Raw genomic sequence first — 25573 nt, 5'->3', positions numbered from 1 at the left:
GAATGAGCAGATAAAAGCAGTTACAAATAGAGGAAAAGATAGATGAGACATTTTAAATATTTCTTCTGATAAGACTGAACTGTTGAATCATCATAAATCTGTGCTTACTAACTGTTAAAGGAATGTGTAAGTGATTCTATGTATCTATGACTGGTGGATCTCTTGGTTTTGTTCACAGTGAGTTGGAGGATGTGGTATTTGCTACTTGAATCTGCTAAATGCAGAAATCAACTCGTTTTTTTTCTCTTGTGTAATTGGGTGGAATTTTTATAGTGAAATGTGATTGAAGTTTAGGTGAAAGGTTCTGTATAATGGTTGAGTTTCTGTAGTCAGTGGTGAAGCAAAGACCTTGGAGAAAGCTGTGCTGAGGGATTTAACGATCTCTGTGTTGAGAGCTATGGCTCTCTTGATGTGCAATGGATTGGAACATTGTTTATTGGAGATTCCCAGCATTGAGGTGCAGTGATGTAATCAAGCTGTCCAAGCAGCCAATTGCAGTAAAGAATTCTCACAGCCAGCCAACCGGGAAATGAGAAGCATAAATATCAAATCAATTATATTAATTTTAGCGTGAAATAGAGATTGGGTTACATACATGGAGTGAAAGTTGAAATGGAAATATAATGAACAAGCTGTAAAAAAAATCAATTAGTTTACATTCCTCCACTATGATTAATTACTAGATGTTTGAACATTGCACAAAATTTATTTTTTTCCGGGTTAGATCTGTTCAACAGTGGTTATTACTCATCACTGTAAATAACCAATTACCCCTCACTGAAAAAGGTTTATCTTTTTGTGGTATTTTTAGCAGTAATAAGCGAACAGGAAAAAATAAGTTTGTGGCAGTTTAATTAAATCCCCTGATTGTTGGTTTGGTTGGGGGGCCATTTTATATACCAAAAAATTAGAAATGCAAAACTACAGATTCTTAACTATTGAAGAAGAAGAAAAGACTCTGGTCACAAAACATACAGAAATTCATAATACAGATGTATTCTGTTCAAAGGTAAAAAATAATTGGTAAACAGGAAAGATAGCTACTGAATTATGTTTCATTAAAGTGCATTGTGCAACGTAGGTTAAGTAGTTTAGAAAGTAACAGCCAGGCCTGCGTGGCACAGGTGGCACAGTGGTTAGCACAGTTGCCTCACGGCGGCAGGGACCCGGGTTCAATTCTGGCCTCAGGTGATTGTGTGGAATTTGCACATTCTCTCCGTGTCTGTGTGGATTTTCTCCGGGTGCTCCAGTTTCCTCCCACACTCAAAGATGTGCAGGTTAGTTTGATTGGCTATGCAAAATTGCCCCTTAATTTTGGGTGGATTGATAAATACATGGAGTTATAGGGATAGAGCCTGGGTGGGATTGCTGTTGGTGCAGGCATTTTGGGCTGAATGGCCTACTTCTACACTGTAGAAAGTCTATGATTCTGATGGTAATGCCCATTAGATTCCGCAGCCGTGATGCAAAAGAATTATGAATGGTTCCAAATGCTTACTCATTCAATCAATCTCCAACAAACTAATCAGTATTTTGTTTCTTGAGAACTGATCTGAAGATTAGGAGCAGAACATACAAGAATTTTATTTTTTTAGTTTCTGGAGGAGGGGGGAACAGCTGAGGCTTTGGATTATGTGGTAGAGGAGGGGAGCGGGTTGATGAAGCCATTGTGATCACAGTATAGTCCCTTTCTGGCTTAGATCAAGGCTGGGGAACTGATCAGTTTTAAGCCAAACGATGGAACTCTGAGGGCTCTATTTTACCATTTTGATTCTAAGTGCTGGACGGACTTGAAACTGGGAGTGTTTCAGATCCAACTTTTAGACCCGTTCTCAGGTGCCCCCATACGCACTCTGTCTGAAAAAATATCAGCAGTTCCGAATTGTGCTGCAGAAGCCGGTGGGCGGGGCTTAACGTGTTCGAAATTCTGCAGCTCCAATCATCGCCTCCAGCTGCGCATGCGCAGAAAAAAAAAATAGAACGCGGCACCTACCACATCCCTCCCAGGCTGCATAATGCCTCCCCCTGGCCTCCACAGACATTGCCCCACCTCCACAACATTACTGACCCCTTTATCCCCCATCCCCTCGGCCACTCAGACTGATAGTGGGCTCCCACCAGACCCCCACCGATCTCGGGCAGAGTGGCAGCAGAACCCCTTCTCCCTCACTGATCACAGGCAAAGTGGCAACAGCTCCCCTTCCCCCTCACTGATCACAGGCACAGTGGCAGCGGACCACCCCCAAACCGATCTCAAACAGAGAGCCGTTGGATTACTTTCTCTCTCTCTCTAACCCCCCCCAACCACCACCACTGATCTCAAGCAGTGAGCTGTCAGATGCTCGGCACTTACCTCCTCACTAACTGGAGCACCCAAATCGGACTTATGTGGAGTCTGTCTGTTTCGCGGCAACTCTTCACGGGCGAATGCGGTGGTAAAGGGGGAAGTGCCGTAAGGTTGGACGTGCAGCCCATTAAGTCAATTTAAATGCATGGAAATGCACTTAAATGGCCATCCCATCCGTTATAGGCACTGTCCCGATCGCGGCCACTTTCGGGCCTTGGTAAAGGGGGACCTGGCACGGATCGCGCTACTCGCTTCTTGCCCGACTTTACCAAGTTTTTGCACCCGAAAATGGGCACAACTTGATGGCAAAATCGGGCCCTGAGAGTCTGAATATGGGGAAGCATTGTATGTAGCAGCGTATTGAAAGGGCATGGCGGTAAGGTTTGAAGAATGGATAGATATTCTCAAATGGAAATTGAATTTGAAGAATACAAGATGCAGCTTGCAAGAAAATCAAAAAGTTTTTCAGACTCCTACACCAGGAGAAATTCCAAGGCCAGTAAATGAGGATTTACATCTGTAAATGAGGATTTCTGTGGCATGATCTTGTCCGTTCTGGGACAAGATCAGGAGACATAATGTAGCAGACATTTATTCCCATCTATTGTCATAGAATATTACCATGGCTAGGAGGGAAAATTGGTGATAATCCAAAGGAGTTTTTGGGAAACTACTGGTTGGAGAAATAGTTTTGTTTTGTTCTGGAAGGGGTATAATGATGGAATGTTCAACGGTTGCTTTTCCTTCAGGATTTTGCTCAGAATCTCATGAGTCTAATTCACAAAAACAAATAGCCAACCAATGAAGAATTCTGAACATATGACATTGGAGCTATAATAGGCCATTCAGCCCCTCAAGTCTGTTCCATCATTTGTGGCTGATTGATTTGTTTCAAATTCTACATTCCCATCTAGCCCCCAATCATCTTTGATTCCCTCTACCTCCACCTTAAAAATATTCAATGGCCCTGCCTCCACTGTCTTCTGGGGCAGAGTTCCAAAGTCGCACAGCCCTCTAAGATAATTTTTTTCCCCTCATTTCTGTCCTATAAAGGCGACCCCTAATTTTAAAACCATGCCTCCTAGTTCTTGACTTGCTCACAAAAGAAAACATCTTTTTCACGTCCAACTTGTCAAGATTGTTCAGGATCTTATATATGTCAATTAAGTCACTCTTCACTCTTCTAAACTCCAGTGGAAACAAGGCCAATTTGTCTAACCTTTCCTGATAAGCCAACCTGCTTAATCCAGGTGTCAATCCAACAAACCTCCTTGGAACTGCATCTCTAATGCATTTATATCCTTCCTTAAATAAGGAGACCAAAACTTCACCCAGCATTCAAGATGTGGACTCACTAATGCCCTGTATAACTGAAGTATGACATCCTTATGTTTATGCTCAATTTATCTCATAATAAATTGCTATGTGTGCATAATAATCTTTTGTGACTTGGGGCACAAGAACATCTAGATTCCTCTGCATTTCAGAATTCTGCTGCAATTCTCCATTTAAGTAATACTCTGCCTTTTTCTTCTTCCTGCCAAAGTGAACAGCTTCACATTTCCCACATTTTACTCCATCGACCAGATTTTTGCACACTCACTCAACCTACATCCATCAACAACTTTCTTATGACCCCTTCATAACATATTTTCCTACCTATCTGTGTGTCATCTGCAAATTTAGCTACCATGCCTTCACTCCCCTCATCTAACTCACTGATACAAAGTGTAAAAAAATGAGGCCCCAACACAGGCATCTGCGAGACTCCACTTGTCACATCCTGCCAATCAGAAAAAGATCCATTTATGCATGTTCTCTGTTTTCTGTCCGCCATCCAATCTTCTAACCATGTTAATATATCACTCTTTACACCATAAACTTTTATTTTCTGCAATAATCTTTGTGACACCTTACCAAATGCCTTCTGGAAATCCCGGAAGAGTATGTCTGCTGGCTCCCCTTTATCCACAGTGGATGTTACTCCATCAAAAAACTCCAATAAATTGGTTAAACATGATTTCTCTTTCATAAAACCATGCTGACTCTTCCTGATTACCTGACAGTTTCCAGTTTTCTGCCTCACTCCCTTCTTTAATAGAGGGGTCACATTTTCTACTTTACCGTCTGATGTAACCTTTCCAGAATCGAGTGACTTTTGGAAAATTACCACCAACGTATCTACAACCTCATTAGCCAAGTCTTTTAAGACCCTAGGTTGAGGTCCATCAGAACTCGGAGATTTGTCAGCTCGGAGCTCCATCAGTTTGCTCAATAAGGCTTCCCTCGTGATTGTAATTTCACCAAGTTCCTCTCTGCCTTGCACCTAGATTTACAGCTATTACTGGGATTTCTTTGTATCCTCTATAGTACAGACAGAAGCTAAATATTTATTCATGTCATCTGCCATTTCCTTATTTTCTACTATTAACTCCCCATTGTCACTCTGTAGAGGACCAACACTCACTTTACTTACAGGTATTTTTAAATACCCGTAGAAACCCTTGACTTCTGTTTCTAAATTTCTAGCTAACTTTCTTTCATACTCTAATTTCTTTCTCCTGATTAACCTTTCAGTCATTTTGCTGTTTTTTATACTCTGGCCAAACACCTGGCCTGACCCTCATCTTTGCTGTTATCTGCTTTTTCCTTAAGTTTGATACTTTCCTTAACTTTTTTATTTAACCACCATGGGTCCTCCCTTTGTAGTAGGAATATGCTTATGAACTTTCTGGAATATCCTTTAAAAGTTTGCCACTGCTTTTCAATTGGTCTAGCCTAATATCCCAGTTCACTTAACCCAGCTCTGCATTCATGCTCACATAGTTGCCTTTATTTAAGTTTAAAATACAATTACACCCACTCTTCTCCATTTCAAATTGGATGTAAAATTCAATCGTATTGTGGTTGTTGCTACCTAGAGGTGCCTTTACTTTGAGAACATTCATTAATCCTGTCATATTACACAATACAAATCTGCTGCAGAATGTGGTGCTCTTTAAGAAACTATCTCAAAAGTATTTTATGAACTACTAATCCAGGCTACTACTGCCAATCTGATTATTCTAGTTTATATGTAGATTAAAATTACTCATGATTATTGCTGTCCCTTTATTACAAGCCCCCAATATTTCTTCTTGTATACTTTGCCCTATGTTGTGGTTATGGTTAGGGGGCCTGCAGATCACTCCCATTAGTGACTTCTTTTCCCAACTATTCCTAATCTCCTTCCAGACTGATTCTGCATCCTGATCTCCTGAACCAAGATTATCTCTAACTATTTCTCCAATATCATCCTTAATTAACAGTGCTACCCCTCCACCTTTAACCAGCTTCCTATTCTTCTTGAATGTTATTTAAACCCTTAAAATTCAGAACCCAATCATTGTCATCCTGCAGCGATGACCCTGTAATGGCTATCAGATCATATTTATTCACTTGAATGTGCATTATGAATTCATTTACTTTATTATGAATGCTCCACACATTCAGATACAGAATCTTAAGTTTTGCCTTTTTGTTGTCTTTGTAACATCTAGTCTTGATTGTTGGTGTGTTCTTGCATTTTATCTGTCTGTCCCTTCCTGCTATTCCACAACCCTCAACTCCCATATTACAATTATATTTTCCTGCCTTGACTCTATCCCTTGATTTGCTACTGGGGAGGCATAGTGGTATTGTCACTGGACTGATAATTCAGAGAATGCTCTGGGGAGCTGCATTTGAACCCCACCACAACAGATGGTGAAACTTGAATTCAATGAAAATCTGGAATTAAAAGTCTAATGATGACCATGAAACTATGGTTGATTGTCATAAAAACCCATCTGGTTCATTTAATGTCTTTTAGAGAAGGAAATCTGCCATCCTTACCTGGTTTATGTCACTCCAGACCCACAGCAATGTGATTGACTCTTAAATGCCCTCTGAAATGGCCTAGCAAGCCACACTGTTCAAGGGCAATTAGGGATGGGCAATAAATGTGGGCCCAGCCAGTGGCACCCACAACCCTGAACGAATAAAAACAAATCTTCTCAAGCTTGATCTCTTGCCCTACTTGTTTAGTTTAAAGCCCTTTCTGCTTTCCTAGTTATGTAGCTCACAAGACACTCGGCCCAGCCTGATCCCAACAATATGACACTCACTTTCACTATTACTGATGTAAGTGATCCATGAACCAGAACCCCCACTCTCACGCCAGTCTTTGAGCCACACATTCATCTTACTAACCTTATTTGCTCTATGCTAGTTTGCAGGTTTGCTCAGATAATCCACAGATTATCACCTTTTCAGGTTCTGCTTCTGAATTTGGTGCCTAGCTCTTCTTACTGACTATGCAGAACCTTTTTTCTTGTCCTGCCTATGTTATTGATAACTACATATATCAATGAGAACTGGATTCCTTCCCTCCTGCTAAGTTTTTCTCTAGCCTTGAGCAAATGTCCCAAACCGGGGCACCGGGCGGGCAACACAGCCATTTGGGCTCTCTCTCTTTGCTGCAGAGAACAGTGTCGATCCCCCTCACCATACTGTCGCCTACTGCCACCACATAACGTTTTGCTCAGCCCACTTGGCCGACTTCCTGTACCATGGTGCCATGGCCAGTCTGCTATTGCACCTTGCTCATCTCGCTTTCCTCCACCTCAAACCTGTTTGATGACTGCAAAGTCTGAGGTTCTTCCACTGCTGTCTGCTAAGGTCCCTTTATCTGCCTCATTCATGGTCAAGTCTCCCTGTCCTTCACTTCGGTTCAGAACAGACGTCAGTGTGACACTGGAACAGAGTGTTGAGGTATTTGTCCCTCTCCCTGATGTTGCACAGTGTCTGCAGTTCAGCTTCCAGATCAATAATCTTGATTCAGAATTCCTCTAGCTGCTTACACTTTCTGTAGACAATTTGTCCTGGGTCACTTTGGCATCTAGCAGCTCTCACAGTCTATACTTGCAACGTAACACCTGTGCCACCATTGTTACTTGTGTTATTTAGTTAATTTCGTTTAATTGCTTTCTTAATTAACTTGGAATAATTGCTACATATGTTGCAATTTACTGTGCTTATTAAAACTAAGTGCCACCTACAACTAAAAGTTATATGTTTCCTAATTACACTGATATATGTTTCAGGTATTTATTTTGGTTTTTAAAAATTATACAGATGTGTTTTAGGTATTTTTTTAACTTATTTACATTTATCTTATTTTAATTAGTAAACCCTACTGCTGCAATAATCTTTACCACTGCTTTACAACACATTATGAAGAAACCCTTGGATACCAAAAATTGTAGCAGCATTTAAATATAAATTAACAAAATAAATGAAATACTGAGTAACCAAACCCTTACCTAATTCCCTAAGACATCACACTTTATTTTCTCCAAATCTGGATGTCAACTGAGACCCAGCAGCAGCAGTGCATTCAACCCCTTATCCCTCCAATTCTGTTCTGTCTCGCTCCTTATCTCCCCAATTCCGCTCTCAGTCTGGCTCCTTATCCTCTCGCTCTGCGCTAAGTCTCGCTCCTTATCCCCCCAATTCCGCTCTCAGTTTCGCTTCTTATTCCCCCCAATTTCACTCTCAGTCTCACTCCTTATACCCCCGATTCCGTTCTCAGTCTCGTTCCTTACCCCCCCCCCCCCCCCGATTCCACCCTCCGTCTCGCTCCTTATCCTCCTCGCTCCACTTTCAGTCTCGCTCCTTATCCTCCCGGGTCAGCTCTCAATCTTGCTCCTTATCCTCTTGGCTCTGTCCTCAACCGTGCTCTGAACCGTGCTCTCAGCCTCGTCCTCAACCTCGCTTTTTCTCTCGCTCCAATCCAATCCAAAATCCAATTCGGTGTTTATGGATCAGTGATCTGCTTTTATGATATTTAGTTAAAATGACTTGTTAAACATTGATTGAAAAACAAATAAAGAATATTAGGTTTTTGAAATCTGTTTCGAATTATTATAACTGTTTCCTCTGAATTGGAAAGTTTGAGCTCCCCATCTATTTGGCATTTCCAGTAAAGTATTGAAAGTGTCCTTTGTCGTTGGAGGTTGTCAACTTTCAACTGAGCTGCTGAACCCAGGTCCTGTTTTGGTTTCCAGATTTCTGGCCAACATTATTCCCTCAATCAGAGCCACCATTACCAGAACCTGCTGCCATTCATCTTCTTTTCAGTTGTACGATTTTGTTCACACAATAATTTGTGCATCAGGTGTAATTAATTTGTTTGGGAAGTGCTTTATAATGTTTCAGACGGACATGACGAGAATTTCTGCAAGTCCTTTTGCTTTTGAATAATTAGCCGGTTGAAGCTTACTAAAGCTTGGGTATATTTTATTTTTTCTTGTGATAGGATGAGGTCATTGCAGTCTCCAAAAGAATAATTATCCGGCTACAAGATTTGGCGAAATGGGTGTGCACTGAGAGTTCACAATGGGCTACAAACACCAAGGAAGCCAAATCCAGCACTATCAGTTTGGACAGCAGTGGCTGCGAGGAGAACCCTGAGCTGAATGTCAGACCACCTTCACGCTGCTGCCACCCCTCAAACAATGTGGAAAATGAATCTGAAAGTTCAGGTGAGGATTCTTCTAGTCAGTGTGTGAGCTGAATTTATAAAGGATCTTAATGTAGGGCTAAAGCAGTGACCAAGTCCGTGTCCCTCCTGTTTTCCTCTCCGGCCTTTGTGAATCACGTAATGATGATTTTTCTCCTGGACCAGCTAATTCTCATCCACTTTTACAAACCACAATTTGACTTTGGTAGCAGTAGAAAGTGGGACTGAGCATGGTGCGGTCATACTATTGATCACAATTGCCCATTTTGGATACCCGTGTTGGCACAGTGGCATGGTGGTTAGCACTGCTGCTTCACAGCACCAGGAACCCAGGTTCAATTCTGGCCTTGGTTGACTGTGTGTGGACTTTGCTCATTCTCCCCCTATCTGCGTGGGTTTCCTCCACTTGTTCCAGTTTCCTCACACAGTACAAAAATTGCAGGTTAAGTGGATTAGCCATCAATTCCCTGACTTGATTCCTTCACTGAAGCTGCCTCTGGCTCAGCTCGCCTGGCGCATCAATAAAACCTGCTAAGGTCTGGATCAACTTGTCATAAGGTCCTTTCACTTAAAAAAAAGTGTTCAAAAAAACCAACAAAATGAAGTAACTGGGAGACAGGGAGGTGTAATGTATCAGACAATGGCCTCCCTCTGGGATTAGCACACATTTCACAAAATCAAAAGTCAATGTGAAAATTGCTGCAGTTAATTGAAGCATTTTGCCTTGTCCCATTTTCAGAGTGGTACATAGTGGAACACAAATGTATGTTCAGGAAACTGGCTGGTAACTGGACCATCGTGGACATACGGGCATTTTCACGTGGAATTATTAAATCCTACAGGAATGTACTTGTGACAGCAGCCAAGGTTAATCAAGTGCTTATTCCTTAGTTGCATCCTTACCTGTAATATTAGCTAATCAAGACACTGCATTGATACAAATCCAGTAATTGCTAAGTTTTAAAGTGGTGAAATAATGAGGTAATGGTGAGCAATGGAACTAACATTTATAGGACTCTGGATTTCAATAATCTAACCTCGTGCAGTGCTGTGCTTCAGAGTCATACAGCTGGAATACTCCTTAAGCGAGTAGGTAGACTCAACAGCTTCTTCCCTGCTGCCATCAGATTTTTGAATGGACCTACCTCACATTAAGTTGACCTTTCTCTACATCCTAGCTATGACTGTAACACTACATTCTGCACTCTTTCCTTACCTTCTCTATGTACAGTATGCTTTGTATAGCATGCAAGAAACAATACTTTTCACTGTATACTAATACATGTGACAATAATAAATCAAATCAAAGACTATATTTTGGTTTATTGCTATAAAGCCGGTTCTGCATATATAGCGAGAGCTTGAGAGGAGTACAGGTCAGTCATGGAGCTGCCAGACTGTGATCCTGATTCTCAGTCTGAGAATTCCTTGCTGGTTGTCACTCCCTCCCCTCCACAAGCAGCATAGATCAAAAATGTATACCACAGTTCTGTAATTTTTACTACCAGTAGGGTGAGGAGACCGGCCCCAAGTCAGCTGGAATGGGAATTGAACTCTGTGATGTTGGTAATAATCAGATGCACATGCTAGCCATCCAGCTAACTGAGCTAACTGGTCCCTCAGTGATGTGTAGAGGAACTTGAACATTGAGCAGTCTCAATAGTCTTTGTGATGTTTAAGGAAGAAGTCTACAGTACATTGATGAGTTTGGACAGGGAATGTTTACAAACCAAGAAGGATGAGCTTGGTCCTGACCTGTCCATTGATTTTGTGCTGTGATTATTTTTTAAAGCCCCAGTGCTTTTGCTGAGGACCTTGTGGGATTATAAAATATCCCAGCAGCAGGTGATAGATATTCCGTGGTGTAACTAATGTCAATGCTTTTGTATGAATCATCCAGATTATTTTTATCTGGCCTGTACTTTTCAGTAACAGTGAGAACAAAACTGTCAGTGTCATCATCATGATTTCTCAAACTGACAGCAATTACAGGAACCTGTACATGCAGTTAAATGTGAAAATCCAGATATTTTACGTGTCCCCATTGGATATATTGTTGAAGACCTCCTCCCCTCCCTCCACCCCCAGAAATCACTGAATTGATACGAACCTGCCCTTTTATGCTGTTAGCCTTGCTGTAAAAGGCCTTGAAGAAGTCAAACCTTGTTAGATGAGATGTGACTCCGGTTTTTAAAGTTGGACTGAGTTACTGCTGAATAGCCCCACTGACCCTGAAAAGAACTAGCTTTATATTTGTGGAATGCCAAATTTCCCCATTGTGATGAAATCTCAATTTTAATTGTTTTTTAAAACATTGTTTATAATCTTTGCAGTTTTTACCTTAATCCCAGGATGTCTCTCTGCCTGATCATTCTTTTTTTTTCTCTGTAATTGAAGTGATTGGAAAATCACTGCATTTTATTTCCTTGTTTGCTATCTGTGGGAATACATAAAAATGATTGGCTGAGTATCCCGCGTGATGATATCACTTGTTGAATGGATGGAGATCACTTTGACTTGACATCAGATTCAAACTGATGTTGAGGAAGGGGAAATTCATGCCACAGAGATCAGTAGATTTTTGTGAGTAGCTTTCTTCAAGGTGAGCGCTGTAGCTTTGCTACTGGACCCATTTTCCAGTTCAATTTCTTATTAAAAAAGTTTTCCTTGGGTGAGCAGGTATGTAGACTGATTACAAATCTAACTAAAATGATCTGAATAAACCATAGTTTGTTTCACCGAAAGAAAGGGAGTGCTGTTTCTACAGAAGAATACCCTCATTAAGCTGAGTATAATCATTTGCAATTGGCGGTCTAAGGGAGGTTCAAAGTTTTTATTGCTGTTTTCCAATTTCAGTTCTCCAAGATAATCATAAAACATTAAATGAGCTGGGAATTAGAAATAAATTCTTCACACAAAGGCTGGGCAGAATGACAAATTCTTTGCTACAATTATGTGTAACCTCTTGCACGAGGGATTTAAACACTGCTTGAAAAGGGGGATATTAAAGAGATTTGTTGAGATTTGGATGCCTGATCTGTTACAGTGGTGGAAGTAGAATATGTGATAGCATTTAACACAAAAATTAGATAAATTGAAAAAGAAATATTAACGGGCAGGGGATTGAGAGTATGCATACTGTTGTAGATTGATAGCATGAGGATTAAATAGCCTCCTTCTGTGCCGTAAATTTACATAATTCTATGCAAGGGGAAGTGAGCATATGAGCAGGATTGAACTCAGGAGGCTCATTTAGAAAAAAAGTTATCATTCCAGATTTCATGGGGTGTTTCCATGCTGTTCCAAATTCCTGCCCATTTGCACTTAAAGGAGCTTCACACATGATGGTTGAACAAAACTGCTCCGTAATCACATTAACCTTACCTTTACCTGTGTAGTTTTGATATTGAATATCCAATGTGGCATTTTTCCTTGTATCGCATTAAAAGAGTAACTCACTATCTTTGTCCTAATCTTTGTACTTCCGTGAAATTCCTGTGATTATCACGTCATAATCCCTGCACTCTCTTACTTGCCCAAACAGCTCACCAGTACTTCTTGAGCAGGCAATCAAATAAAATGAACAAATATTACTTAAGGACCATGCTATTAATACCTACCCTTATTGCTTCAGCTTCCACCCCTTCCTTCCTGTTCATATAGTCCCTTAATAACAATACCACACCTGTGCCTAGGTTAATAAGTCTACTAGTGAAACATTCCATCTCTGTTGGCACCATCTCCTGTTCATTTTCAGATTGCAGCTATCTTCAATATTTTCACTGGATTCCTTTACCTGTAATCACAATGTTATGTTCTCCTCACTCATTTGTGTTGTTACCAAATTGATCCTTACACTGCCACCTGGTCTTAATCTTTCATCCTTGTTTTTCCCCTGTTGATTTTCTCCCCTCTCTGAGAATATACCTGGGATAATTCTCCTCCACTTTGCTCAAGTGGCCATTCACTCCAACCATTTGAATGCCAGCTGGTTATTTGGCCAAAGGAGGCACTTGGTGGTGACGGTTTCTGCTGCTGTCAGACATTCAAATGTCATGCTTCCTGTGGGCAATGCTGGATGACAGTCAGAAATACTAAACCTGACATTTTCCTACTCTCTAATGTTGAGACACTAAAGCTGACTATTACACCAATACTGTTGACTCTGTCTAAGATAAATTAACTTGGCACAGAGCAGGGATGGAATGTGGCACCTTTTTGATCTGTACAGTCCAGATGACTAATTGGAGAGCTATTTTAGTTTATTAAATTATTTGCATCCAATTTCTTATTGTTTTCATTCATTGCATTTCTATAATGCCTTTCACTACTTTGGTATGTCCCAAAGCATGTTAAAGCAAGGAAATTCTTTTTATTTTGAAGTGTGGTTACTGTTGTAATGTAAGAAGCCAGCCAGCCAATTTGCAAACAGCATTGAGGTAATGATCAGATGTTTTGTATATATAACCTGCTTTGTTTGTTCTATCATCTTTTATGCCTTTTTTAATGAACTAAGCATTTTACTTGTCAATTCTTCTCTACTTTACGGGTCCCACTTTTTTTAAAGGTGGCAGTAAGTTTGAAAATAGCCGAATACTCTCACCAGAAAATGACAGTGTCATGTGGCCTGGTGAATCTCTTTGTTGCTTTAATTTGCAATGCCCATTAGGAGTGTATAATCCCTGGATAGACTCCCAAGCAGCAGCAGCTAGGGTAGGCAATTTGTTAACCACGGTAGGTGTTAAGAGTATACTTCAACAACTTAGTCTTGTTAGAGATAGTTTATTAATTTGCATTCATCTCTGTATCCAGACCATTTTATTATTCTCAATTCCTGACAGCTCTAAGGTCTTCCTCTTGCATGTTCCCTAATATCTTGGCCCTCCTCCTCTCCTTCCCTCCCCCACCAGAATTTGGCTAATATGTATCCCGATTACTGTTCGTATTTCATTTTTGGATTACTGTTGCTGTGTTTTACACAAATTCCATCTCTCAATGAGGATTTATTGTCTGTTCTCATGCTAGGTTGGTAGATACTGCAATGCATTATAGTGAATGTTGGGGTTGGAAAGTTTGGCATGTATTTAATAGGGTGGGTTTGGAATAGAGGTGCGTGCATCAAGTGTGTGAGGACCTTTGTGTGTGCTGGGTGCACAGGGAGAGTGGAGCTATTTGCTGTCACAAGGTGTTTTTGGGAAGAATGCAAAATCCTGGGGACAATTTTCACTGTTGGCTGGCCAGGCATTTATCTGTTGGAACAGATTACTTGTTTATTGTTGAACCCACTTGATTTCATCTCATTGAACTCACAGAGATGAAAATTGGACAGATTTTACTGTGAGCTGATGATCAGCCCTATCAAATTACTCTGCCCTTTATGAAGTGAAAGTCCCCCCATGTGTTTTTTTAAGCTGGGGAAGGTATGTGGCCATGGTTGTTTGAAATGAATCAAAACAGATAGCAAAGGCTTAGCTTCCCACCCTGTGCTTCACAGGACTGACCCCTGGACAGGCCACTGCAATAGCCGAGATATTCATGAGAGCTTTGTCTTGTAAGTTGGATCATTTTTCACATCTACTATAGTGATACAATCAATGAGGTAATCAATAAACTGCCTATATCTATTCAGACTAAAGCAGAGGTCATTTACATGTGATGAATTGGTGCAGGCAAGTCTTTGATGTTACCAAAGTAACTTCTTTGTGCTCTAGGATTTAAAGATGATCGACCACGAGTTAAAATATTAAGCTACCCCCAGTACTGTCGCTATCGGGCTATACGGAAAAGAATTCAGAAGGCGTCTGCTGACTGTGTCAGTGAAGCACAGCTATTGGCTCTTGGAGGGATCCTTTTGGTTAACCAGAACACCAAGATTCTTTACTGTCGTGAAACATTTGAACACCCAACGCTAGGGGATAACAAATCCATATGTGATGAGTTTGGTGAGTTCTGAAAGTTTGCCATCTCCTTGCCTGTTCCTTTGCTTTTGTTTTAAACTGGTAGTTCAGCACTTTTTTGTTCCATGATGTGAAATGAAACCTCGCTGCCCGATGTGGATTTGTCCATGCTCGGTTGAAACCTTATGGGGGTGAATCTTACCAAAAAATGACAAATGTGTTATTTCTGGTGAAAAAAAATTAGCATGTCTGTCTCCAGATTCTACCATGCTGTCCAAAAAATAAAGGGGGCGTGTTTCATGCCATAAAGCAGTGGGCAGAGTCTCAACTTTCCAGCAAAGTCTAGCTGCACAGAAATCGGGGTGCCATCTTTAACGGGTGCCCCAATCAGAGCATGTATAAATTCAACCCCCCCCATTCTGCCATGGAAGTCCTGTCAGCATCCCCCCGCCCCCCACCACCCCCGATCATGTGGATGGCGAACGTGGGCTCAAGAACTCACCTATGTCTTGAAATGGAGGACTTGAGCCTACAATTCCAGGCTCAATCACATGTCAAAGGAAGCACTGATCACAAGGACAAAGGGAATGTTTTTTTAAAGAACAGTTGACCAAGAATGTTCTGGACGTTCCATGGATTGACTTGCTTTCTGACCCTTTAATTTTCATCCGAGCAGACTGGCAACACGCCAGGGTTTTTGTGACCAATGTTACTTCTTTTTTGAGTCTGTAGGTAATTTATTTCAGTGCTGAACCCTTTTAACATTTATTACGAAGCTGTGATAATTTAAATGGGCCAATTTTGTGCATGTACTGCACAGGAACTTTCAGGTTTTTTGCACAGCTATGCAGTTTGCATGGAACATTGCTTGTGACCACAGTTGCCAAGCAGCAATTGATAGCAAACATGTGATGACTTGGTATAACTATTAAAGTGCCTTCACAAATTTTGTGGATATATAGTATGTCTGGCATCATCGCTAGTAGAAAATAACAGACAGCCCAGATGCAATGATGCAACTAACAACCATGTGAAAAAATGTAGAGAAGAACAAATGAACCTGCACTTTTTTGCTCCAGACATGGAGTTGTAACAAATATATCTTTTGTGTTATCAACTTCTGTGTTTCTACCTTACCAAGAATCGTTCAATAGGATGAATATAGAGGGAACTTGACACTGAAATTAAATTTTTTTGTGCTTTAAACATTCAGGCTTTAAAGTTAGTTGGTGTTTCTTCCATTCGTCCACTGTAACTTCAGTGGAAGAGCCACAGAAATACTTCATGCTTTCTTATGGAGTTTTCCCAGTTTTTCAACTGAGGTTATGGAGGATGAGCAAGAGAGCTGTTGCAGGAAATTTTCCACTCTGTATTAAGATGAGCCCCCATGTAACTTTGATGGCAGAGTGCTTTTGCATGTGTGAATTTGGGAAAAGTTCATGCTCTTTTTGTCCTCTTTAGCGCCTCGTGTATTGACACGTACTTCAGCCGGGAGAGTGGTGCGAACAAGGCTGCAAATTACTACACAACCACGATCTCTGACGTTGCTGCATCTTCAACTGACAGGAGGTAAATTCGGCATTTTAGCCAGGTTGATAATTTGACATGGCTTTTCTATTATTCTAAAGTGAGTTGCTTCATTTCCATATGGCATTCTGTCTAGCAGTCTAAAATAGAAATTGGTTAATTCCTCCAGTATGTGCAGGCATTTTAGCCAGTAGCCAGGAGATATGCAGTGAGTATCTTAACCCACTGATGCTCATAATGTAACCCAGGTATCGCAAGAAATCCATTCCACTTGTGACCCTCAATAGAACTACGGCTTCCCTTTCGACTCCGGAGGCACTATTTGCTGCCTAATTATGAGATATTGCTAGACCCAGAAATCGGCTCTGTTCCCATTCCCTGTCTTTTTCTTAGTCCGAGAAAGTGAAGGGATGCTTGTAGGAAAAGTAAAGGTTTATTATACAACAACATTTTGTACCGCAACTTCAGTGTAGTAAAATGCCCCCAATCATACCTGGACCGAATCACCTTATGCTCGGCATAATGCCAAAATCAATGCAAAATCAAAAACGCTGGGGTCCAGACCAACTTCATAGTATACCTTGGGGTTTCTGATTTCATCTCTAACAGTTGCATTGGTTAGGGAAATGGGAGCAAGAGCTAGGAGGGATTTGAAAATGAGGCTGAGAATTTTAAAATTGACATGTTGCTCGACTAGGAGCCAATGGAAATGTTAAAAAAAGAGCAGTATGAGGAGGCCAGTGGTTATGTGACTGGACTGGTGATCCAGAGGTCTGGATGAATGTCTAGAGATGTGAGGTCAAATCCCATGACAGTTGGAGAATTTGCCACTAATAAAATCTGGAATTAAAAAGCTAGTCTCTAATGGTGACCATAAAACTTCATAACACTCTGAATAAAGAAATTCCTGCTCATCTCAGTCCTAATTAGCCAACACTTAATCCAGAGGTGATCCCTCATTCTAGACTCTCCGACCATGGGAACTACCCTCTCGACGACTACCCTATCAGGTGCTGTGTACATTTTATACATTTCAATGAGCTTACCTTCTATTCTTCTCAAGTACAGAGAATATAAGTTCATTCTTTGCAATCTCTCCTCATAGAATAGTCTTCTCATCCCAGGAATCACTCTACTGAACCCTTGTTACACCCACTCTAAGCAACCCAATTATTCTTCCTTGGGTAAGGAGACCAGACTTTACACACTGCTCCAGGAGTGTTCCCACCAAAACCCTATCTAATTGCAGCAAGATTTCCTTAATTTTTTGCCTGCAAACCTCCTTGCCACAAAGGCTAACCTACTATTTGCCTTCCTAATTATTTTCTGTATGTGCATGTCAACATTGTGATTTGTGTGCAGGTACACTCAAATTCCTGTACCAACATTCACTAAGCACTCATTTTGGGGGAAAATATTGTGTTTTCTATTTTCTCTTAAAAAATGGATAATTTCACATTTCCTCACATTGCACTCCATCTGCCACCTTTTTACTCCTTCACTTAACTGGTCTATACCCCATTGCTCCCTCTGCGTGTGCTTCACAGCTTACTTTTACCTTAAGTCATTGATTTTGTTGCAAGTAGTTGAGGGCCTAGTACCGATCATTGTGGTACGCCACTAAGTGCAACTTGTCACCCAGAAAATGATCCATCTATTCCTACTCTGATTTCTGTCCATTGACCAATCCTCTGTATATGATGATATATAAGAACATAAGAAATAGGAGCAGGAGTAGGCCATCTAGCCCCTCGAGCCTGCCCCGCCATTCAATAAGATCATGGCTGATCTGACGTGGATCAGTACCACTTACCCGCCTGATCGCCATAACCCTTAATTCCCTTACCGATCAGGAATCCATCCATCCGCGCTTTAAACATATTCAGCGAGGTAGCCTCCACCACCTCAGTGGGCAGAGAATTCCAGAGATTCACCACCCTCTGGGAGAAGAAGTTCCTCCTCAACTCTGTCTTAAACCAACCCCCCTTTATTTTGAGGCTGTGTCCTCTAGTTTTAACTTCCTTACTAAGTGGAAAGAATCTCTCCGCCTCCACCCTATCCAGCCCCCGCATTATCTTATAAGTCTCCATAAGATCCCCCCTCATCCTTCTAAACTCCAACGAGTACAAACCCAATCTCCTCAGCCTCTCCTCATAATCCAAACCCCTCATCTCCGGTATCAACCTGGTGAACCTTCTCTGCACTCCCTCCAATGCCAATATATCCTTCCTCATATAAGGGGACCAATACTGCACACAGTATTCCAGCTGCGGCCTCACCAATGCCCTGTACAGGTGCATCAAGACATCCCTGCTTTTATATTCTATCCCCCTCGCGATATAGGCCAACATCCCATTTGCCTTCTTGATCACCTGTTGTACCTGCAGACTGGGCTTTTGCGTCTCATGCACAAGGACCCCCAGGTCCCTTTGCACGGTAGCATGTTTTAATTTGTTTCCATTGAGATAGTAATCCCATTTGTTATTATTTCCTCCAAAGTGTATAACCTCGCATTTCTCAACGTTATACTCCATTTGCCATATCCTCGCCCACTCACTCAGCCTGTCCAAATCTCTCTGCAGAACTTCTCCGTCCTCCACACAATTCACTTTTCCACTTATCTTTGTGTCGTCTGCAAACTTCGTTACCCTACACTCCGTCCCCTCCTCCAGATCATCTATATAAATGGTAAATAGTTGCGGCCCGAGTACCGATCCCTGCGGCACGCCACTAGTTACCTTCCTCCAACCGGAAAAACACCCATTTATTCCGACTCTTTGCTTCCTGTCGGATAGCCAGTCCCCAATCCACTTTAACACACTACCCCCAACTCCGTGTGCCCTAATCGTCTTCAGCAGCCTTTTATGGGGCACCTTATCAAACGCCTTTTGGAAATCCAAAAACACCGCATCCACCGGTTCTCCTCCATCAACCGCCCTAGTCACATCTTCATAAAAATCCAACATGTTCGTCAAGCACGACTTTCCCCTCATGAATCCATGCTACGTCTGATTGATCGAACCATTTCTATCCAGATGCCCTGCTATCTCCTCTTTAATAATGGATTCCAGCATTTTCCCTACTACAGACGTTAAGCTGACCGGCCTATAGTTACCCGCCTTTTGTCTCCTTCCTTTTTTAAACAGCGGCGTAACATTAGCCGTTTTCCAATCAACCGGCACTACCCCAGAATGCAACGAGTTTTGATAAATAATCACTAACGCATCCACTATTACCTCTGACATTTCTTTCAATACCCTGGGATGCATTCCATCCGGACCCGGGGACTTGTCCACCTTCAGTCCCATTAGTCTACCCAGCACTGCCTCTCTGGTAACATTAATTGTATTAAGTATTTCTCCTGCTGCCAACCCTCTATCGTTAATATTTGGCAAACTATTTGTGTCGTCCACCGTGAAGACCGACACAAAAAACTTATTTAAAGACTCAGCCATATCCTCATTTCCCACTATTAACTCCCCCCCCTCGTCCTCCAAGGGTCCAACATTCACTCTAGCCACTCTATTCCTTTTTATATATTTATAAAAACTTTTACTATCATTTTTTATATTAATTGCTAGCCTAGCTTCATAGTCTATTCTTCCTTTCTTTATCGCTTTCTTAGTCTCTCTTTGTTGTTTCTTAAATTTTTCCCAATCACTTGTTTCTCCACTATTTTTGGCCACTCTGTACGCAGCTGTTTTTATTTTAATACTCTCCATATTACTCTTAATTCCTTGAGACCTATTTGTGTTTAACAACCTCTGTGTGGCACCTTATTAAATACCTTCTGGTAGTCCAAATAAATCATGAATATTGAATACCCTTTATCCACTCTGTTAGTTGCACTTTCAACAACTGTAATAGATTCAACAAACACTTTCTTTTTCATAAAAACAATATTGACATTATTGTGATTTTGCAAATGCCCTGTTACAACATCCTTAATAATAGATTCTAGTATTTTCCTTTACACTGATGTCAGACTAACTAGCCTTTAATTCCTTGTTTTCTTTCTCTCTTCCTTGAAAAGTGAGGATATATTTTGTTACATTCTAATCCAGGAATCATTAAATCCCCACAATTTCCTGTATGCTTTTGTCTACTACTGTGAAGACAGACACTAAATATTTGTTTAGCATCTTGGCCATATCCTTATTTCATATTATAATTTCTCCTGTATCTGCTTGGAAGGGACCCGCATGTACTTTAACAGAACAAAAACATAAAAGTGCTTGAAAAACTCTGGCAGGTCTGGCAGCATCTGTGGAGAGAGAAAATGGGGTTAAAGCTTTGAGTCCATAATCTTCATAGCTCTTATTAGTTTAAAAGCTCTCTTGCTTTTATTATTGTACTTTAATGAATCTCTTTTTACATAATTTTAAAAGCTCTTGCTTTATTTTCATTCTATTTTCTCCCTTTCCATCAGTTTCTTGGTCATCATTTACTGATTTTTGTAATTCTTCCAGCCCTCAAGGTTTATTACTATTTTTGGCAACACTACAAGCCTCGTAGTTTTAATCTAGTACTGTATTTCTTGCTTAGCTATGGCTGTGGCCACTTTTCCAGTGGGATTTTCATTACTCAAGGGAATGTATATTTCTTGAGAATTATGAATCATTTATTTAAATGTTTTCCATTATCTATCAGCTGTGATATTTTTTGGTCTGATTACCCAATCTGCCTCAGCCCTCTGAGTTAACAATTGGCTTTGGTTAAATTTAAAATCTAAGTTTCGAATTTAAGCACATTACTGTCAAACCTAACATGAAATTCTGTCATATTATGATCTTCTTTAGAGGATTCATTACTAAATGACTCTGTGTAGTTCCATAATACTAGATCTATAGTAGCCTGGCACACAACTTAGAATATACTGAGCTATGAGGGGGTTAGTGATAGATTTCAAGAAGACATAGGCATGCTGGTGATATGGATAGACATGAGTTCAGAGGAGATTTGCTAAGGGTGTTTAAAATCATGCGAGCTCTGGCGAAGTAGAAGACATAAAACGGTTCTGGTTTGCAGACGGATGGAGAAGCAGAGGGGGGTAGATTGAAAGTGAATGGTAAAAGAACCAAAGTTGACACGAGGAAAAGCTTTTTTTATGCAGTGAGTGGTCAGGAACTGCAATAAGCTGCCTGAGAGTGTGGTGGAGGCAGGTTCAACTGTGGCTTTCAAAAACATCTAATTATATTTGCAAAGCTTTGGGGAAAGAGCAGAGAGGAGTGGGACTAACTAAGTTGCTGTTGCAGAGATCGCAAGCAATGCTCCACAGTCCAAATGACCTATTTTCTGTGCTAACCATTCTGTTCCCCAGCTCGCTTCTTGACATTTTGCTCTAGTGTAGGTCAGTGAACAACAGGAGGCTGTGCAAGAGGCTAGAGTTGAGAGTAGCGCAGATATTTTGGAGGTTCTAGAGTTAGAAGAGTTTAGAGATGGAAAAGGTGAGACCATGGAGGGGATTTCAAAACAAGGATGAAATTTTTAAAATCAAGACGTTGCTTAACCAAGAGCTACTGTGAGGGTAGGGGTGATGATGAATAGGACTAGGTGCAAGTTAGGATAGAGGCAGCAGAGTTTTGGAAAGGTGAAGTTTATGGAGGGTGGAAGTTGAGATGCCGCCTCGGAGTGCATTAGGATAGTCAAGTTTAGGGTAAGGGGAAGGGTTTCAGAAGCAGATGAGCTGAGATGCGAGTGGAAGTAGAGCAAAATAAAGCTGAAAATATTTTGGTGTTAGCATAAGTGAACCCTTTCTTGTCCAATTCACATTTCCTAATTCCATCACTTATTGCATCCTTGTTCCCTACCTGTCCCTATGATTGTTCTGAAATGAAACAGCAGGGGGCACCATTTGTGCACTTACTAAATGGAAGTGGAGTCGCATTGAAAGGGCTTCAACCTGATGCCAGCTGGTCTGTGACCAGCATTTGATTTGGAGATGTTTGGTTAACATCCTTAAAAACTGTCTTTTTTGAATCTGCATAGGTTTCTGGCATTCTTCAATTGATTGACAATAGACCGGTTAAACATGGATCTTCTCTTTGCCCTCTTTGAACAAGGAGAAACCGTCTGACGAAATCTCAGTGGTAGTCAGAAGTTGACTATGTCCAAAGATTGAAACTTTGCTGTGATCCCGAGTGTGGAGAATTATTTTTTTTCTGCTCAGAGTAGCTCCCAGTTAGAAGCAATCACAGAAGATCATTTGGGCAGTTATAATTTTAAAGTGGCATGGACAGAGAGACGAACAGGAAAAATGTCTGAGGTTCCTAATAGGGTAAAATAAAATTGACTGAGAGGAGGCTGGTGTTGAGCACCAATATCCGCATCGACCAGATGGGCCAAAGGGCCCATTTGTCTGCTGTATATTGTATGCAGACCTGCTTAGCTGGCTACAGTGCTTGAAACATGCACATCAACTGACAAACCTTGGAAAAGCTGGCAAACAACTTCAAAAAATTCAACAGCTTAAAAAAAACAACTTGCAGCTGAACAGGAGCCAACGATTGAGACCACTTCTTCAAGTTCCAACAGCTTCATTACAATAGATTTCAGAACTTGTATTAGTTTTGGGACCACATTCTGCAATTGTTTTCTCTGAAAACTGGAAACCTTGCATACGATGTGGCAATTTAAGAGCAAAAAAAATGCAAATGGTGAACATGTACATTTTTGTCTGGGAGTCAGCAAGCTCACTATGACTTTTTAAAAGAGTGTCAGCTTGCCTCTTCTGCAAATGTGTGCAGGTTACTGGGAATTCAGAAACATTTCAGCCACTATGTGGCTGGTGCTAGCTCTGCCCAAATTGCTGACTGCTGGTATAAAACACAGGAAGTTGACAACTACACCATAGATTTTCAGCATGGATTATGAAAAACTGAACTGTAGGGGAATGGAAATGTTATAGAGAAATTTGGTTTCATCGTTGGATCTGAGTGAAGTAAAATGTAGTATTATGATATTGTTCTGTGAAACTGAAGCCTGCAGTAAACAAGTTTTCATTCCGGCAGATCAGGGCAGCAATAAAATCTGGTGCCTGCCGGTGGAATTTCCCTCCATGTGATGAGTAAAGAGCTGTATTGGTTCAAGTGTTTTTTTTCCGGCTCTGAAGTATATTAATGCCAATATGATTACGAAATATAAACCTCCTGATCATTCTGCTAAAGTTCAGTGGGAGGTTTTGAGGGCCTTGTCCATGTAAAATACTTTTCGGTGAAATGTGAACTTGTCCACATGGCAGGGAGAAAAACAAAGCAGTGTATTATTTAAATAGAGAGATATTGCAGAACTCGGGTACAGAGAGACCTGGGTTTCCTGGTACATGAATCACACATCAGTTTTAAGTTTATTTATTAGTGTCACAAGTAGGCTTACATTAACACTGCAATGAAGTTACTGTGAAAATCCCTTGGTCGCCACACTCTGGCACCTGTTCAGGTACACTGAGGGCGAATTTAGCATGGCCAGTGCACCTAACCAGCTCATCTTTTGGACTGTGAGCACCCAGAGGAAACCCATGCGGACACGAGGAGAACATGCAGACTCTGCACAGACTGACTAAGACAAGAATCGAATCCGGGTCCCACAGAGGCAGCAGTGCTAACCTCTGTGCCACCATGCCGCCCTAATAGATACAGCAAGTGATCAGGAAGGCAAATGGAATATTGGTGTTTATTACAAGGGAATGGAATATTAAAGTAAGAAAGTTTTGCTGCTGTACAGGATGTTGGTGAGACTACATCAGGAGGACTATGTACAGCTTTGTCTCCTTACTTAAAGGACATAATTGCATTTGAAGAAGTTCAGAGAAGATTCTCTTGACTGCTTCCTGATGAAGGGGTTATCCCATGAGAAAAGGTTGGATAGGTTTGGGCCTGTATCCATTGGAGTTTAAAATAAACGAAAGGTGATCTTATAGAAACATTCTGAGGGAAGTTGACAGGATGGATGCTGAAAGGATGTTTCCTCTGTGCGACAGACTAGAATCAGATGACATTGTATAAAAATAAGGGTCTCTCATTTAAGATAGACGAGGAGAATTTTGTTTACTGAGGGGTGTTGGTTTATAGAATTCTCTTCCCCAGAGAGCAGTGCAGGCTGGGTCATTGAATCTTTTTAAGGTTGAGTTCGATTGATTTTTGATTGCCAGGGGAGTCAAATAGTCCAGTTAGTAAACCGGAAAGTAGAGTTGAGGCCACAATCAGACCAGCCATGATCTTATCAACTGGCAGAGCAGGCTTGAGGGACCAAATGGCCTCCTCCTCCTTATTCGTGTGTCTATGGCAGGTTAGTGGCTGCTGTGGCTCAGTTGGTGACACTCTCATCTGTCAGAAGGTTGTGGGTTCAGGTTCCACTTCAAAGACTTGTGCTCAAAAATCTAGTTCTTTGTCCTCGTGCAGTACAGAGAACACCTTATGTTGTTGGAGGTTCCATCTTTCAGATTAGGCATTAAATCAATGTTGATGCTCTGCAGTTGATGCATGCGACCCCATGACAGTATTTCAAAGAACAGTTGGGAGATTAGCACTAGTGTCCGAGCCAATATTTATCTTTCACCAACCTCTCAAAAACAGATCACCTGGTCATTATTACTGACCAATGAGCTAAATACTTACCTGTAATTTACCCCTTTTGTTCTTCACACTATGCTGATTGTGATGCCACTTTTGAGCGTTCATCTCTATTTGTCTGATATCCACCATTTTGGTTCCCCTGACACCAAAAAGACAGTAAGAAGTTTAACAACACCAGGTTAAAGTCCAACAGGTTTATTTGGTAGCAAAAGCCACACAAGCTTTCGGAGCTCCAAGCCCCTTCTTCAGGTGAGTGGGAATTCTGTTCACAAACAGCGCATATAAAGGCACAAACTCAATTTACATGAATAATGGTTGGAATGCAAATACTTACAACTAATCAAGTCTTTAAGAAACAAAACAACGTGAGTGGAGAGAGAATCAAGACAGGCTAAAAAGATGTGTATTGTCTCCAGACAAGACAGCCAGTGAAACTCTGCAGGTCCAGGCAACTGTGGGGGTTAGAAATAGTGTGACATGAACCCAATATCCCGGTTGAGGCCGTCCTCGTGTGTGCGGAACTTGGCTATCAGTTTCTGCTCAGTGACTCTGCGCCGTCGTGTGTCGCTAAGGCCGCCTTGGAGAACGCTTACCCGAATATCAGAGGCCGAATGCCCGTGACCGCTGAAATGCTCCCCAACAGGAAGAGAACAGTCTTGCCTGGCGATTGTCGAGCGGTGTTCATTCA

At 41.2% G+C, this 25573-nt stretch overlaps 1 protein-coding gene across 1 annotated transcript in view; it reads left to right on the top strand.

The window, feature by feature from the left end:
- The window catches only part of LOC144505211 (uncharacterized), a 94380-nt gene that overhangs the window by 22442 nt on the left and 46365 nt on the right, over positions 1 to 25573 (top strand). Inside the window, exons 3-5 of the mRNA XM_078231195.1 lie at positions 8685 to 8910; positions 14600 to 14830; positions 16247 to 16354. Coding sequence (XP_078087321.1) covers positions 8685 to 8910; positions 14600 to 14830; positions 16247 to 16354 — 565 coding nt within the window. The remainder of the gene's footprint in view (positions 1 to 8684; positions 8911 to 14599; positions 14831 to 16246; positions 16355 to 25573) is intronic.

The sequence above is a fragment of the Mustelus asterias genome, chromosome 16, assembly GCF_964213995.1.
Source record: "Mustelus asterias chromosome 16, sMusAst1.hap1.1, whole genome shotgun sequence".
In the NCBI taxonomy this organism is placed as follows: domain Eukaryota; kingdom Metazoa; phylum Chordata; class Chondrichthyes; order Carcharhiniformes; family Triakidae; genus Mustelus; species Mustelus asterias.
Note: the sequence above shows the minus strand (reverse complement) of the source record. Positions and strands in the feature narration are given on the sequence as shown.